This window comes from Mastigoproctus giganteus, chromosome 10 (genome assembly GCF_048544385.1).
Source record: "Mastigoproctus giganteus isolate SK-2022 chromosome 10, ASM4854438v1, whole genome shotgun sequence".
Taxonomy (NCBI): domain Eukaryota; kingdom Metazoa; phylum Arthropoda; class Arachnida; order Uropygi; family Thelyphonidae; genus Mastigoproctus; species Mastigoproctus giganteus.
The window spans coordinates 28,815,371-28,831,833 of record NC_143584.1 but is presented as its reverse complement, the minus strand read 5'-3'; the positions used below and the strand labels follow the sequence as shown (position 1 = coordinate 28,831,833).

At 37.7% G+C, this 16,463-nt stretch overlaps 1 protein-coding gene across 1 annotated transcript in view; it reads left to right on the top strand.

Moving 5' to 3' along the window:
* The window catches only part of LOC150078919 (uncharacterized), a 72,301-nt gene that overhangs the window by 41,642 nt on the left and 14,196 nt on the right, over positions 1 to 16,463 (top strand). The window contains exon 3 of the mRNA XM_090382408.1: positions 4,128 to 4,226. Coding sequence (XP_090238534.1) covers positions 4,128 to 4,226 — 99 coding nt within the window. The remainder of the gene's footprint in view (positions 1 to 4,127; positions 4,227 to 16,463) is intronic.

Here is a 16,463-nt window from a genome sequence, read left to right as displayed (position 1 = left end):
TGGACTTGGAGGCAAATAATACTCTTCCAATTTATGTTATGGTTCAGCAAATCTATCCATGCTTAGAGACCTCCATTTTTAGAAATCCATGTGAGTGTGTCTGTGGACCAATTTACCAACTGTAGGTTTGCACATGCCTTGGTCATTTGCAGCACACTGCTCGTGCTCTGCTCATTTAGAACTGGTCACTACTAGCTCAGATACACACAGAGAGAAAGAAAGACAGAAATTTTTAAGGTGAGGACAGATCTGGTGGTTTTTAAGGTGAGTACAGATCTGTGGGTACCCTCCTTATGTTCTTGTAACAGATTTTACAAGATTACAGGCATGATTATGCGTTTCAGTAAGTTTCTGTTGTTTGCAAACTGAATTTCTGTCAACTCACTGTCTAAACACCTTGCTGAGCATTCTGCATGATTACCATAATAGGTGTGTACAGCTCTCTGGAAAGAAGCTGCAAACTAACTATTATTACTATGCTAGAAACTGTTTATTATTATTATTATGCATATCAGCCCCATGCTACAGTGGTAAATCAGGTAGAAGATTTGAAGATTGTGTGTCTGAGCATGGAGGACATTACAGCTGCTAATTTTGTTCATTCCTTCCTCACTAAACATTTTGGTATGCGCAGCATGGCCAGCTTAACCCCAGTAACTTTAAAGGTGACTGTTCCTGTAATTATCATTTACACTTATGGCTGCACTCCTTATTTTTATATTGAGTCCCAATATCAATTACAATAAGGAGGCTGATATGCATCGTGTTATTATGGAGGCTACAATTTTATGGTGACTTGTAATGATCATTGGCCTCCTTTATATGCAGCTTTTGATACACATTGTTTTGGACTTCAGATCCTGATGGTCTTCATTCCTTTCCATTTTATTTATTTATTTATTTTTGCTCCTCTCCTTCATTCCTCCCTTTTGCTTTTTAATCATAATTGCATTCCATTTGTCCCATGTAAGTAACACAATGATTTATGTTAAGTTGTGACATGCTATGCACATTTAGTAAGTACCAGGCTTTGAAAGCTTTCTTGTGTATTTTTACCACTTGTAATATGTTAAAAATAGTCTTAATAATTTTACATTTTTCTTTTCTTAACTGACTTTATTCATTTTATTTAGCTACTTATTTTATTTCTAATTTTTTTCTTGTTTGTAAGCACTTAGAGCAATTTTTTAGGTAATAAAATTGCAGCCATTATCAACCCACTGCAGGATGGAAGCCTCCTCAACAATTCATGTTGAGGGAAATGGACCATAATCTGCTTGATATGCATCCCTATACCCAAAGCTTTTTTTTTTTTTTTTTGATAACTAAAAATTGCAGTAATTGAATTTTGTGTTTGTGAGGAGAAATTGTGTGAGCCATAGGCTGCTAAGACTGGATGACTCAGAATAGTAAAAGTGCTTTAGATAAATTTTAAATTAAGGCTTTGTTGGGAATTGAGAACATAACTTTGTACTGCATCTTGCTAAGTAAGAAAAATGAATAAATAATAATAATAAATTATTACATGTTGCACATTCCTCTGGCAGAGTCAATTTAAGAGGATAGCAATTCATTTGATCATCAAATGCAACGTTGACATTTTGTAAAGATGACAGAGTACATATTTGTGACTAGGGAAAATGTTCAGTGGGAGTGTGAAAGAGAGAAAACTGAAAAGAAAAAGAAGACAAATGGCTTATCATTAATTTCCACTCATGCATGCACAACAGTAAAATGACATTGCAGCCATATTTCTGCATACCGAATAGTGTCATGATTTTCAAGAACTACTTCAGTTTATGTGGTATAAGATTCGGTATAAATATTTTAAAAATTTATGAATTACTTAAAAATTTTAGCTAATTTATGTAATTTCTTCAATAAAAATTTAAATTCCAGTGTTTTAACATTGTATACTGATTAGGGCTTACAATACCAGTCAAAATCATAATACCAGTATTTCTGTATTTTTAATTTATGAAACTGATCTCGTGAAACCCATCGGTATTCCAAAAATAAAAGTTTTTCTCAATAAATTTTGATGACAGTTAGATGCAATAAAGTAAGGAAAAAAACAAGTACTGTAATTACTTGAATTCATGTTTTAAATAAACTTTTATTGCAATAATAAATATTCTGAAAAAATCATTAAAATACAGTTATTCTAAAAACAAAAAATATATATTGTTACTGCAAAGTTTAGTTATGTTTAAGCATCCACACTACCTGTCCGAATAAAATGAACTCTTAAGAAACATAAGCAATCAATAGTATGATCGTTTAAAATGGATCTAATTTTGGTACATATTTAATTAGCGGCAGAAAACACCCTTTCGGATTCTATTCTGGTACTATTGTACTGAGATAATCGTAGACGATCTCAGTCCATATTTTCTAGGCTTTGAACTTTTTTAGCAAAAAATAGTTAAAAGTATTTCATTAATTTCCGATTCAAGTTCATCTTTTAAAATCTCATTGGAGTCGGGCAGTTTCTTATTTTGGAAAGAATTTGCGGAACACTGATGTTCTGTTCCATGTTGGTCTTCCATGGTTGAATTATGTTCATCATTTTCTGAAGGAGAAAGACCTTTTATTCAGTGAAGTATAATTTTCACTATAGTATCTTTACTGAGTCTGGGAGAGAGCAAAGAGCACAATTAAGGAATTCTTCACATATATAAATGCAAAGAAGAGAAGGACAAATCAGATCGGACACATATGTAATTGCATGGGATAGTATACTCCAACCGATGTTGCAGGTGAACTCAACAGTTACTTTACAGAAGAAAAACCCTTCACATCAGTAAGAAATTATGGGAGTGAAGTTGAAAAAATGTAATTAATGGTGTTGAAATTTCACATGTTGATTTAATGAGAAACCTTTCGCACCCAAAGGCAAGTAAGGCTCCTGTGGTTGATGGCATATACCCTATAATCTTAAAGGAGGTGGCAAGTGAGTGCATTGAACCGTTAAGGCTAGTTATGAGAGCATCACTGGACTCAGGAGAGATTCCGTTGGATTGGTGTAAATTTGAACATAAAGGTGGTTCTAGGAGTGTAACGGGAAATTACCGACCAGCCAGTCTAACTTCAGTAGTAGGGAAAATCATGGAGACAATGATCAGGGGTGGAATTCAGGATCATTTAGATGGAAATGGAATTCTGTAGGATACACAGCATGGTATCCTACAGTAAAGGGAAAATAATGTTTAACAAATCTGGTTAGCCATTTTGACAGGTCACTCGTGAGCTGGATTTAGAGAATAATTACGACATTGTTTATTTAGATATTAGCAAAGCATTTGACTCAGTCCCACATGAGCAGTTACTTTATATTTGGAGCAGGCTGGAAACATAGGGAAAATCCTTAGATGGATAGCACAATGGCTTGAGGGTGCCAGGCAGGGGGTTGTGATAAAAGATTATTCCTCAGATTGGGTTAATGTAAGAAGTGGGGTTCCCCAAGGATTGGGACCACTGTTGTTTTTGATTATCTTAAATGACATCTATGAAGGAACATAAGGTGTGATGTCTAAACTTGCAGATGATGTAAAGATTAGCGGAGTAGTTAATGATCGTCGCCAAGCAGAGCTTCTTCAGAGTGACCTAGATAGACTTCCGGGATGGTCAGAAAAGTGGCAGCTATATGCTTTAATTCAGCAAAATGCAAGGTCTTACACCTGGGGAACAGCAATCTCAAAATAACTTATACACTTGGTGGAGTTGAACTAAAGTCAGTAGTGGAGGAACGGGACTTGGGAGTTATGATACGGTCAGACATGAAGTTGTCCAAGAATTGTGGACAGGTTGCAATGTTGCATGGTGTCCTATCGATGATTTATCGATTTGCTAGTAGAGATAAGGACATCATAATCACATAAAGGTGATTTTATAATCTTTATGTGATTAAATTATAAATTTTTCTTTAAAATTATTACCAAAAAACCCTAATACTGATACTAAAATGAATCTTCGTTATGCATTGAAACTTTTAATTTCATAACACGTAAATCTGGTAATTAATAACTTATAATAATTAGCCTGGAGCATATAAAGAGTTGCTGCTTAAATATGGTTCTTAGTATTCACTTACAATAAAAATCCTTTTTATTGTTAATCATTTTCAGATGATGGAACGCTAGTAGATGATACTAGTGTCTTTGCCTACTTGGAACAGATAAGAGAAGAATTAGAAAATCAGTTAGGATTAGATACATTTATCAGAGGTAAGAATTAGAAAGATATTAATCATCAAAAGTAACTATATGTGCAAAGCAAATTTTTACACATATAATTTTAATGTCACACACTATTTCTTATTATTGCACTTCCTAATAGGTTTCAATTTTTTTTTTTTTTTTTTTTTTTTAGATGTTATATACATATAATAAACTACAGCATACATATATGATTTAGGACTAACATGCCTCAGATTGCAAGAAATGTTTAATGTCATATAAGTTAGTGCAATAGCATCATTTCTAAACACAGTAAACCAACCAAAGTTGTGCAGTGGCATCATTACATAACATTTCATATTGTGGATTCCTTCGTGAATTGCCTATTTCATTATACCTCAAATAAGTAATGTTTCCCTGGTCAAGAAAACTATTGGTACTTATTCTCATTGGGTACCACCACCCAGACAGCCATTTCAGGGCTATTTGGCCTCTCATTGGTGAGTGGGTAGGTATCCCGATGATATAATAGCTGACAACCTCTCACAGATACTTGAGGCTGACAGTTTGAATAAATTCAGAGGTCAACTGGACAGTTACTGTGTGAGGAGGGAAGCATATAATTTGTATTTTCTTATCTACTTTCTCTTTTTTTTTGCCAGTGCAGCAAAATCCTGTGGCTTCCTTGCACTATAATGGTGAATGCTATTACTACTATAACCCAGTTGTGAATTTGTTCACAACTGGATTATGTGAGAGATACCAAGTAGAATGTAGTTTGATACACATGTAGGATAGTCTTGTACAACAAATTACAGCATTTAATATCAGGCTGAATTAATATCATAGAAAATATTTTAACTGGTATTTATTTATATTTTTAGTTCTCTGTTATAATAAAATACATGAATAAAGTGCCTATCATAATGTAATTGGGATGAATGCAAATTTTCTCTGCTGTATGGCAAAAATAAGGTAACAAAAAGGTTATTCCTTTTTTTTATTAACACAGAGTGTGTCTTAAATAATGGCCAGCTAAAAATTGTAATTTAAAATTTAAAAATGTCGTACTGTTCTCAAGAAGTGGATGAAGTGATTTGATACAAATAGTATGATAAAATGAATTGCCAATACCAGTGACGCTAAAATAATTGAATCAGTTGTGATGCCAATAAACCATACAAACAATGTCTCTGAATTTAAAGCTTCTACAATAATTAAAACAGTATTTTTTTGAACATCAACAGTTAAAACATTTTATTAAATGGTTTAGACACACATTATTGGCATTAAAGGAATGCTAATGATGTGCGTGTCACTATGAACAATATATGAATGAAATATTAAGTGTCTGCATTATTGTTTAAGTGGACTAGATCCACAGAACAATAATGCAGGCATTTAATTCATCCATATGTATAATTATATAGTGAGACACACTAAGCAGCTAGTAATACAGGCATTTAATTTTTGGTCTCTCTCTCTCTCTCTCTCTCTCTCTCTCTCTCTCTCTCTCTCTCTCTCTCTCTCTCTCTCTCTCTCATTAATGATACTTTATTTGGCAATCTGGTTTATAAATAATACACAGTCATGCAGTATAACAAAGTTCAAGAATTGATTACTCTTTGGCAAAGCACATTTCCACACACCTGTTCTGCAACCATCCTTTTTCCGATTTAAATTTATAACCCCTTGTGTGTTTCATCTCAGAAAGGATAAAGATGCCATCAGTTTTTAGTTTACAGTTGTTATTGTTGTTGCTATTTGGTTTTTAGAAGCATTAGCAACTAAGGCCATATTGCTCCGGGGATATGCAGTGGTCATTTCCTGACCTTTCCGCATCCTCCGTATTTGGTGGTCACGGGCGCGAACCCTGGTCTGATCAAGAAGCATGTGCTACTCACTGCTGCTCCTGCCCACCTGGCTACGGAGGCACCTTTAGTTTACATAACCCTTTTAAAGCCACATATGCTTCAATTAAGTCACCACATGGATACTCAGTTTTTTAAAGACTGCAATTTACAGAACTCCAGTCTTTCTCAATAAGAATATATAAGAATATCCTTTTGTGCCCCTAAATAATCTCATTGCTCTTCTCTGCACCATTTCCAAGAGATCTATGTCCTTCCTAAAATGAGGTTTTTTCAAACCTCATTTTAGGCAGTATTCCAGAGCCATTGCCTTATACAATGGGATGATCATCTCTTTGCTGTGTAACAGTGACAAAACTCCAAAGACCGTTCTAGCAGCTTCTCTGCACTGCTCAGAGAATTTAATGTTGCCATGTACTATTACCTCTAGATATTTTTTTCATGCTCCACTACTTCAGTTTGGTGTCACCCAGATGTATGTTCTGGGATTACTGCTACCCAAAAGGTTTTCATTTATCCCTCTTAAACTTCGTCATTTTTCGACCTTTCTGCTGAGTTTATCTAGTCCTCTTGAGGTACCAAGCAATCTTATACGTGTGGCACAGTATAAAAAGCTTTACAGAAATCTAAGTGTATGAGGTCAAAATTTTTCTTTGCATCCAGTTCCTTTATAAAAACCTCAAATGTTGAGGAATATTCTCCCTTTAGCAAATCCATGCTGTAGTTCCTTGTGGTCCCATTAAGATGATCCTATTAACCTGATCTTTTGCTACTTCTTTAACTATTGATAGCATTATTTTCCTTGACACAGAGGTTAAACTTACTGGTCTGCAGCATTTTTTTTTTTATGAAAACACCAAACAAGAAAGGTATTAGAACACACATAGTACTTAGTACTGTGCATGGATTGCAGGTTGAGAAGATGAAAGGACATACATGTTGACATTTAGACTTCATAGATTGTAATTTCCAAGAAATATGTACGAAGAGAGGTTGTTCCAGAAAATGGAAAACAAAGGAATAAATGAGAAAGAAGAAATATTGATTCTGTGATTTTGAAGTCAGACAGAAAAAAGATGCTCACTGGTTGCAACACGTGTTCAGACTGGCTTGGAAGAGAGATAGAGAGTGGGAATTATAGAAGCCAATTCAGAAGAACAGTGCCCATGGAAGTATCTATAGAAAAGGCATGCAGCAGAAACAGAACATCTGTGAGTGGAGAGACTTTGTTAGAGAAGGGTCATTAATTAACTGACTGCACTTAAATAGGGTCTAGAAGCCTGAGAGAGGTTTTGGGGACATCAATCCTGATATGGAAACAATGTTCCATGGTAGGGCAGATTTGTGGTTTGTGCAGAGTGAGCAGCTGTTTGAAAGAAAAGTAATGCTGAGAGTGAAAGAGTGAAAGAGAAAACCCAGTATTTAGATGCAGAAGAAGCAATATTTATGATGTGCTTAGGCCAAGAGAGATTAGAAGACAGGATAATCTAATAGAGATGTGCAATCTTATCTAGAAATCTGAGTATCGTCAAACATAAGCATAGGAGAAGAAAAATCCTTTTTGTGAAATATAAGACAAGTCTGAGTTTTAGAAAGGTTGAAATCAACTAAGTTATCTTTGCCCCACTGGAGAATTGCCTGGAGATCAGCATTTAGGGAATTGGTGGTTGATATTTGAGAAGTCGAAGCTGTTTGTGCAGGAAAGGTTTCTCAAACTGGAAGGTGGAATGTAATGTGCTATCATCAGCAAAACCATGGATTTCCCACACCAATTACTGACTTCAACCTCTGAACAACCCTTGTAAATAGCAGATATACTAGGTGGTAGACTAGGGCTGCCACCTCTCTAACCTTAAAAATGAGGACATTTAAGCAGAAAAATCGGGACTTGTGAGGACACCTTTCCCTATTGTACCAAAACACACCGTACATTTTCTTACAATATTTTCAAAAATGCCTATGCCTTTAATAACAGTTTATTATGATAATAGGGTAATAACACAGTCACTGGCAAAGTAATAACATGTTAAATATTTTAAATGAATATCTCAAATCCATTAAATTAACAGAATTCACATTTACCATTCTTATGCAGGTTGCTTAACTTGTAAAAAATGATACACGAAAAAAAACATGAATAAAAAAATAGTTTTATTTTCTCAGCATAATTTCTTTGCTGTTCTCTACATTACTTTTATATTTTTCCGCCGATGCAATTTTTCTCTATAAATCGGTGTTTTTGGATAAATATGAATGGAAATCTTTACATAGCATATCACTAAAATAGAATTTTGTAAGCATTAGTTCCTTAATATAATCCACACTAAACAAGTTTCTATCCTTAGACCACTGCATCTCCATCATTGAAAACAGTCTTTCAATAAATGCATTCTGTGGTGGTATGGAAAAGAAAAATTGAGCAATTATTAACAGCTCTGAGGAAAAACTCTTCATTGTTACAGTGGCTAAAATAATTAGCCCATCTTATATTACAAGGAACTGAAACATCAGAATCCTTAATTTCCGCTGCAATTTTTTTTTAAATTACAAAACTGATCAAAGCACTTCACATCATCCACACACACTCCTTTTGTATAAAGGTACCTAATTGTTGAAACCACACTATTCCTTGGTTCTTGAGGTTGTCACAGACATTCTCTAAGATATGCCAGACAAGCTGCACTTGCTACCTAGGAGTCTAAAACGCTGATGGAATGGTATTCAGGTGACATTCAAATTGGACCCAATTTCGGTGAAGTCTGGACGGTCCATGACAGCCAGATCCTCTGCTTGCACCTTCACGATGGTGGGACTGTTAGTAATCCTGGGTATAACACCTATGCACAAGCACACTGTGAGTAACCACCCAGGTGTGAACCAACATAAGCAGGGGTCGAGGTGTGGCACCCACCTCAGAGAGGACGCTGACTCTCTTCAACAAATTACAACTGGGAGTTACAGGCTCCGAAAAAATGATGTGTTTGCCTTTTTATTTACATAATTGTTATTTTATATTGTACTTAATACGTAGTCTTATAGTTATAGTTATGCTGGTTATTTTTATTTTAATTTATATAAAGAGTTTTTGTGGATTAATACTTAATATAGGTAAAACCGTTATTTCGTTTGAATCTTGCTGTCATTGTTTTTGTATATAGTGGTAGGGAATTCAAATTTTTAATTGAGGTAGCTAGGTAGCTCTAACGTATAATTATATAGAGTAATACGCTTCACTGTTGCTATTAGGTAGCGTAGTGTTGACATTTAATTAATTTAATTTATTGATCTTATTAATTTAAACTATCATGCCCCAAACTAGAGCAGCAAAGCAACTGGCACAGTGGCAGGAATGCTGTGACTCAGGGGAGAACTGAGGGGGGCGATTCTCCAATGCATCACAGCCTAAAAAAATGTGCGACTTGTGAAACGTTTGCCGAACTCTCTGGAATGGAACATGATATTGCCATGGGGGATGTCTTTGTGTGTGCGCGATGTAAGGAGTGTAAGGAAATCAGTTGACAACTCAGCGTTGTTATGGGCCTATATGAGAGTTTGAAGGACAGGGTGGATGCCCTCGAAAGATCTGAATTGAGGGGACCATCAAGCTTTTAGCTGCCCACATCAACGCCAGAGCTTGCACTTGATCATCGTGCAACACAGCAGCAACCCCCAAGGCAGAATGCGCTGGTCCCACAGGAACTAGTAGTTGTTGGTGACTCTATTGTCAGGGAAACGGGTAACATGCTTTGTAAAAAGGATAGGTGGAACAGGACCAGGGTATGTCTGCCAGGAGCAAAGGTTGATGACGTTGTAGAGCGGATATCTTTTAAGGGCACAAAAGGTGATATAGTTGTACACGTTGGCACTAATGATATTAAGAGTAGGAGACCGGCAGAATTACTTAACAAGTACAGGTCATTGTTGAACAAAAGCCGTGAATTAGGGTTGAATTTGAAAGTGTCTGCAATTCTGCCCAGACACGATAGAAGGGAGTATATGATGAGAGCCTTGTCGATCAATTCGGTCCTGGAAAGATTGTGCAAGACTCAATTCTTGAGTATTGCTTATTAACAGGAGAGACTGCTTCTACAGGGATGGGATACACTTAAATAGAAAGGGTGCAAGAATATTTGCTGATGCTATCGGGGCAGTGTTAGGTGGATCGGAAAACTGATAGCTTGGGGGGATACAAGGACTAATAGATTAACAGTAGCCATAGGCATAGGCAGAGGTGAAGTTGATTCTTGCACAACTTCTATTAGAATAAGTAGCGACCTGGAGCAAGGGGTGTTGGGGGTTTCAGGGACGGATGGCAGTCATCCAGAAATAGGTGAGTATATGGGATGTGTTAGGGTAACTAGGAATAGGAATAGGAGCATGTATACCAATGCTAGAAGAAGTATAGTAAATAAATTTGATGAATTTGAAGTGTTGGTCAAGACATCAAAGGCGGATATTGTTGGGATAGCACAGACATGGTTCACACAGATATAAGGAATGCTGAACTGGAATTTGGGGAGTACAATGTATACAGAAAGGATAGACAGGATATCAAGGGAGGAGGTGTTATGCTGTTAATTAAGAAAAACATAAAATCAAAAGAAGTGCATCTAGTTGATATAGATGAACAGTGCACTGTTGAGTCAGTTTGGTGGGACATAAGCACTGCGAAAGCAAAAATAAGAGTAGGAGTGTGTTATAGGCCTAATGACTTGAATGAGTACATTGAACAATTGTACAGAGAAATAGAGTGGGCTAGTAAATCGGAATGTCTTATAATGGGTGATCAGAGACTGCTGGGAGTCATTGCGGTACAAGTAAACACATGGGTTGTGTTAGGGTAGCTAAGAATAGAAACAGGTGCATGTATACCTGCGTGTACACCAATGCTAGGAGTTTGGTAAATAAATTTGATGAATTTGAGGTATTGCTCAAAACATCAAAGGCAGATATTGTTGGGATATCAGAGACGTGGTGTCACACAGATATAAGTAATGCGGAACTGGAATTTGGGGAATACAATGTGTATAGAAAGGATAGACAGGACAGGAGGGGAGGAGGGGTTATGCTATTAATTAAGAAACACATAAGGTCCAACGAAGTGAAGCCAGTCGACATCGATGGACAGGGCAGTGTCGAGTCAGTTTGGTGTGACATAAGCATAGGGAAATCAAAATTGAGAGTAGGAGTGTGCTATAGGCCTAATGACTCTGATGAGTATAATAAGATATTGTACAGGGAAATAGAGTGGGCCAGTAAATCAGAGAGTCTTATAATGGGGGATTTTAATTTCCCAGATATTGACTGGAATTTGTGGGTTGGTCACTCGCACACTAGCAAGGCTTTTGTGGATTTATTGGATGATTGTTTTCTACATCAGCATGTTCGTAAGGCAACAAGAGGGAGCAATACTCTTGATCTGATTATCAGTAGTGATTCTTCATGCATTAAGAATCTGCAGATAAATGAACCACTAGGTGGCAGTGATCACAGTGTGTTATAGTGGGATTTACTCAAGGAGGTAACTACCATCAGAGGTAAAGGGAAGGGTTTTTGTTTTCGTAAAGGCGACTATGATGGTCTGAGACAGTATTTAAATTCTATACAGTGGGACCAACTGATGATGTTACCAACAGCGAACTCAAAATGGGAAGCATTCAAGGAACTAATAATGGGAGGCTACCAGGCTTTACATACCAACTAAGAAATATTGTTCAAGGTTTAGGCCTAAATTGTTGTCAGATGAACTATTGAGGCATGTGGCAGAGAAGAAAAATGCATGGGATACATACAAATTAATGGGTGACATGGAAGCCTATCATAGATATAAGTTGGTCTGTAACCAAGTCACAAAGGAGATTAGGCAGGCAAAGGCAGACTACGAAAAATCCTTGGCAAAGGATGCAAAGAAAAACAGAAAAGAGTTCTTTACCTATTTAAACTCGAGAAGGAAAGGGATGAATCAGATTGGTCCACTGGATATTGATGGTTCAACAGTTGAGGATCCTGCTCAGGTGGCTAACAATCTAAACGAGTATTTTGCATCTACATTCACGCATGAGGAGTTATTCAGGAAGGAGAATGATGTAGGTAAAGTAAACATTGGCAGTGAGCTGGATGATTTTGTAATAACTGAGAGGAAAGTGGAGGAGAGATTGTTGAGGATAAACATAAAAAAGGCACCTGGGGTGGATGGGATCTATCCAGTTATATTAAAGGAGGCAGCAAAGGAAGTAAGCAAACCCCTAGCCATAATTATGAGAGCTTCTTTGGACTCAGGGGAGGTACCCATAGACTGGAGATGTGCAAATGCGACCCCAATTCACAAAGGAGGATCAAAGGCTGACACAAGTAATTATAGACCTGTTAGTTTAACTTCTGTTCCAGGTAAGTTAATGGAAGCACTGGTTAAAGAAGCACTGCAGGATCATCTAGACAAGAATTCAGTTATAGCTCAGACGCAGCATGGTTTTGTTAAGGGCAGGTCTTGCCTGACCAACTTGATTGGATACTATGATGTAGTCACAAAAGAACTGGATGCAGGGAATAACTTTGATATTATATATTTGGATCTTAGAAAGGCTTTTGATACTGTTGCACATGGAAGACTGCTGCACAAATTGGAGCAGTGTGGCATTGGAGGCAAATTGCTGCTATGGATAAGGGGATGGTTGAGTGGCAGAAGACAGAGAGTGGTAATCAATGGACACTGCTCAACGTGGACTAATGTTATTAGTTGAGTTCCTCAGGGTTCAGTGTTGGGTCCGTTGTTGTTTTCGGTGTTTATGAATGATATTGATGATGGGATATCAAGTTTAATGTCCAAGTTTGCAGATGATACAAAGGTTGGCAGGGTTGTTAAGGACACTACGGACGCTATGCTGCTGCAACAGGATCTGGAAAGGTTGAACAGATGGGCTGAGAGGTGGCAAATGAAGTTTAACATTGACAAATGTAAAGTACTACATATGGGAAACAGTAACCCCAGAGAAACGTATCAACTCTGTGGTACTACACTGACAGTGGTGGAGAATGAAAAGGACCTGGGGGTAATTGTGCAGGCAGATATGAAGTTCTCTGAGCAGTGCAGACGAGCTGTAAGAGTAGCTCATGGTGTCTTGTCAATGATATACAGGAATTTTTCTAGCAGGGATAAGGAGGTGATTATTCCCTTGTATAAGGCAATGGTCAGGCCACATCTTGAGTACTGTATACAGGTCTGGAGGCCTCATTTCAAGAAGGATGTAGAGCTGCTGGAACGGGTACAGAGAAGGGCAACAAGATTAGTGAATGGAACAAAGGGTTGCTCTTACGAAGAAAGGCTTAAGTTTTGCAAATTACAGAGTCTGGAGACTAGGCACCGGCGAGGTGATCTGATAGAGGTGTATAAGGCTTTGAATGATTTGAGCATGCTCAATGCCAATGGGATTCTTCATCTTGCTCAGAATAATCACCTCAGAGGGCATAAATTCAAATTGAGGAAGGACAGATGTCGGATAGATGTGCGGAAATTTGCCTTTGGCCAGCGGGTGGTTGGTTGGTGGAACCGACTTCCATCACTTGTTGTTGAAGTTGATAGCCTAAACAAATTTAAGGCTCAACTGGACAGGTATTTCGAACGAACGGAGGTGTGAAATGGGAGTGGGTTTTTTTTTTTTTTTTTTTGGCTGATGCTGAATAAGCTTGCTTTCTTGCATCATATGCCTCTACTAATGCTAATGCTAATTTTAACTTCCCAGATATTGACTGGAACTTGTGGTTGGTCACTCACACACTAGTCAGACTTTTGTGGATTTATTGGATGATTGTTTTCTGCAGCAGCATGTTCGAGAGGCGACCAGAGAAAGTAATACTCTTGATCTGGTTATCAGCAGTGATCATTCGTGTATTAAGAATTTGCTGATAAAGGAACCACTAGGTGGCAGTGATCACAGTGTATTGATGTGAGATTTACTTAAAGATTTAATTACCAATCAGGGGTAAAGGAAAGGGTTTTTGCTTCCGTAAAGGTGAGTACAGTGGTCTCCAACAGTTATTAAATTCTGTACAGTGGGATCAAATGACGATGTTACCAACAGTAAATTCTAAGTGGGAAGCATTCAAGGAATTAATCGTGGAAGCTACTAAAAGTATCATACCTATTAAGAAATATTGTTCAAGGTTTAGGCCTAAATGGTTATCTAATGAACTAAGGGGACTCGTAACAGAAGAAAAATGCATGGGATGCATATAAATTATCAAGTGACTCAGAAGCCTATGACAGATATAAGCTAGTCTGTAATCAGGTCACAAAAGAGGTTAGGCAGGCGAAGGCAGATTACGAGAAATCCTTGGCAAAAGATGCTAAGAAAAACAGCAACGATTTCTTTACTTATGTAACCTCTAAAAGGAAGGGGATGAATCTGATTGGTCCACTTGACATCGATGGTTCGACTGTTGATGATCCTGCTCATATAGCAAACAAACCGAATGAGTATTTCGCATCTACATTCACACATGAGGAATTATTAAGGTTTGAAAATGGCAGAAGGTTATCAAATTATAGCAGGTTGTTTAATGATTTTGTAATAACTGAGAGCAAAGTGGAGGAGAAATTGTTGAAGCTAAACATAAGAAAAGCACCTGGGGTGGATGGGATCTATCCAGTTATATTAAAGGAGACAGCAAAGCAACTAAGCAAACCCTTAGCCATGATGCCACGATTATGAAAGCATCGTTGGACTCAGGGGAGGTTCCCACGGACTGGAGATATGCAAATGTATCCCCAATTCACAAAGGGGGATCGAAGGGAGACACGGGTAATTACAGACCAGTTAGTTTAACTTCTGTTCTGGGTAAAATAATGGAGTCACTGGTTAAAAATGCATTGCAGGATCATCTAGACAAGACTGCAGCAATAATTCAGACACAGCATGGGTTTGTTAAGGGAAAGTCTTGTCTGACAAATTTGATAGGATATTATGATGTGGTTACAAAGGAACTGGATGCAAAAAATAATTTGGATATCATATATTTGGATTTCAGGAAAGCTTTTGACACTGTTGCGCATGGAAGACTATTGTACAAATTGGAGCAGAATGGTATTAAGGGTAAGCTGCTACAATGGATAAAAGGATGGTTGAGTGGGAGAAGACAGAGGGTGGTAATCAATGGGTGCTGCTCTTCGTGGACTAATGTTATTAGTGGAGTCTCACAGGGTTCGGTTTTGAGTCCACTGTTGTTTTGTGAATATTTATCAATGATATTGATGAAGGTATATCAGGCTTAATGTCAAAGTTTGCAGATGATACAAAGTTTGGCAGGGTTGTTAATGACAGTAATGGCAGTGTGCTGCAACAGGATCTAGATAATTTGGGCAGATGGTCTAAGAAGTGGCAACTGAAGTTTAACCTTGACAAATGCAAAGTACTGCATATGGGTAGAAGTAACCCCAGAGAAACGTACCAACTGTGTGGTACTACACTTAAGGTGGTAGAAAATGAAAAAGACCTGGGAGTAATTGTGCAGTTTTCTGAGCAATGCAGACAGGCTGCCAGGGCAAGTCATGGGGTTTTGTCAATGATATATAGGAATTTTGCTAGCAGGGAGAAGGAGGTGATTGTCCCACTGTATAAGGCAATGGTCAGGCCACGCCTTTAGTACTGTGTACGGTCTGGAGGCCTCATTTTAGGAAGGATGTAGATTTACTTCAGCGTGTACAGAGAAGGGCAACAAGATTGGTGAGGGGAATGAAGGGATCCTCTTACCAAGAGAGGCTTAAGTTCTGCAAATTGCAGTGGCTGGAGACTAGGCACCTGCGCGGTAATCTGATTGAGGTGTATAAGGCCTTGAATGGGTTGAGCACGCTGAATTCTGATGGGATCCTTCCACTTGTTCAGATTACGAACCTAAGGGGGCATAAATTCAAATTAAGAAAGGACAGAGTAGAATAGATGTGCGGAAATTTGCCTTTATCCAGCGGGTGGTTAATTGCTGGAACCAACTTCCATCTGTCGTTGTGGAAATTGATAGGTTGAATAAATTTAAGGAGGAACTGGACAGGCATTTGGAGGAAATGGTGTGATTTTTTTTTTTTTTTTTTTGGCTGATTCTGCATAAGCTCATACACTTGCTTTCTTGCATCACATGCCACTACTACTACTACACCCCTGTGTTACCAGGCAATACTAGATGGTAGATGACTCTCATCAACTGGTGCAATACCACCACTTTGCTTATTGGAGGCTTGAAATGGTGGAACCCATGTTTAGTTTCCAGAGCTGAGTTCCAGTCAACCATTCCCCATCTCTTCCATCATGCAGTATGACTGATGACTTTTGAGGTTATGACGGACATCATGGCAAGATCCAATCTTCCTTACATTTCGAGGGTATAGCTCTAAAACAGTGTTCGCAGGCCAGCTGCTAGTTAGTAC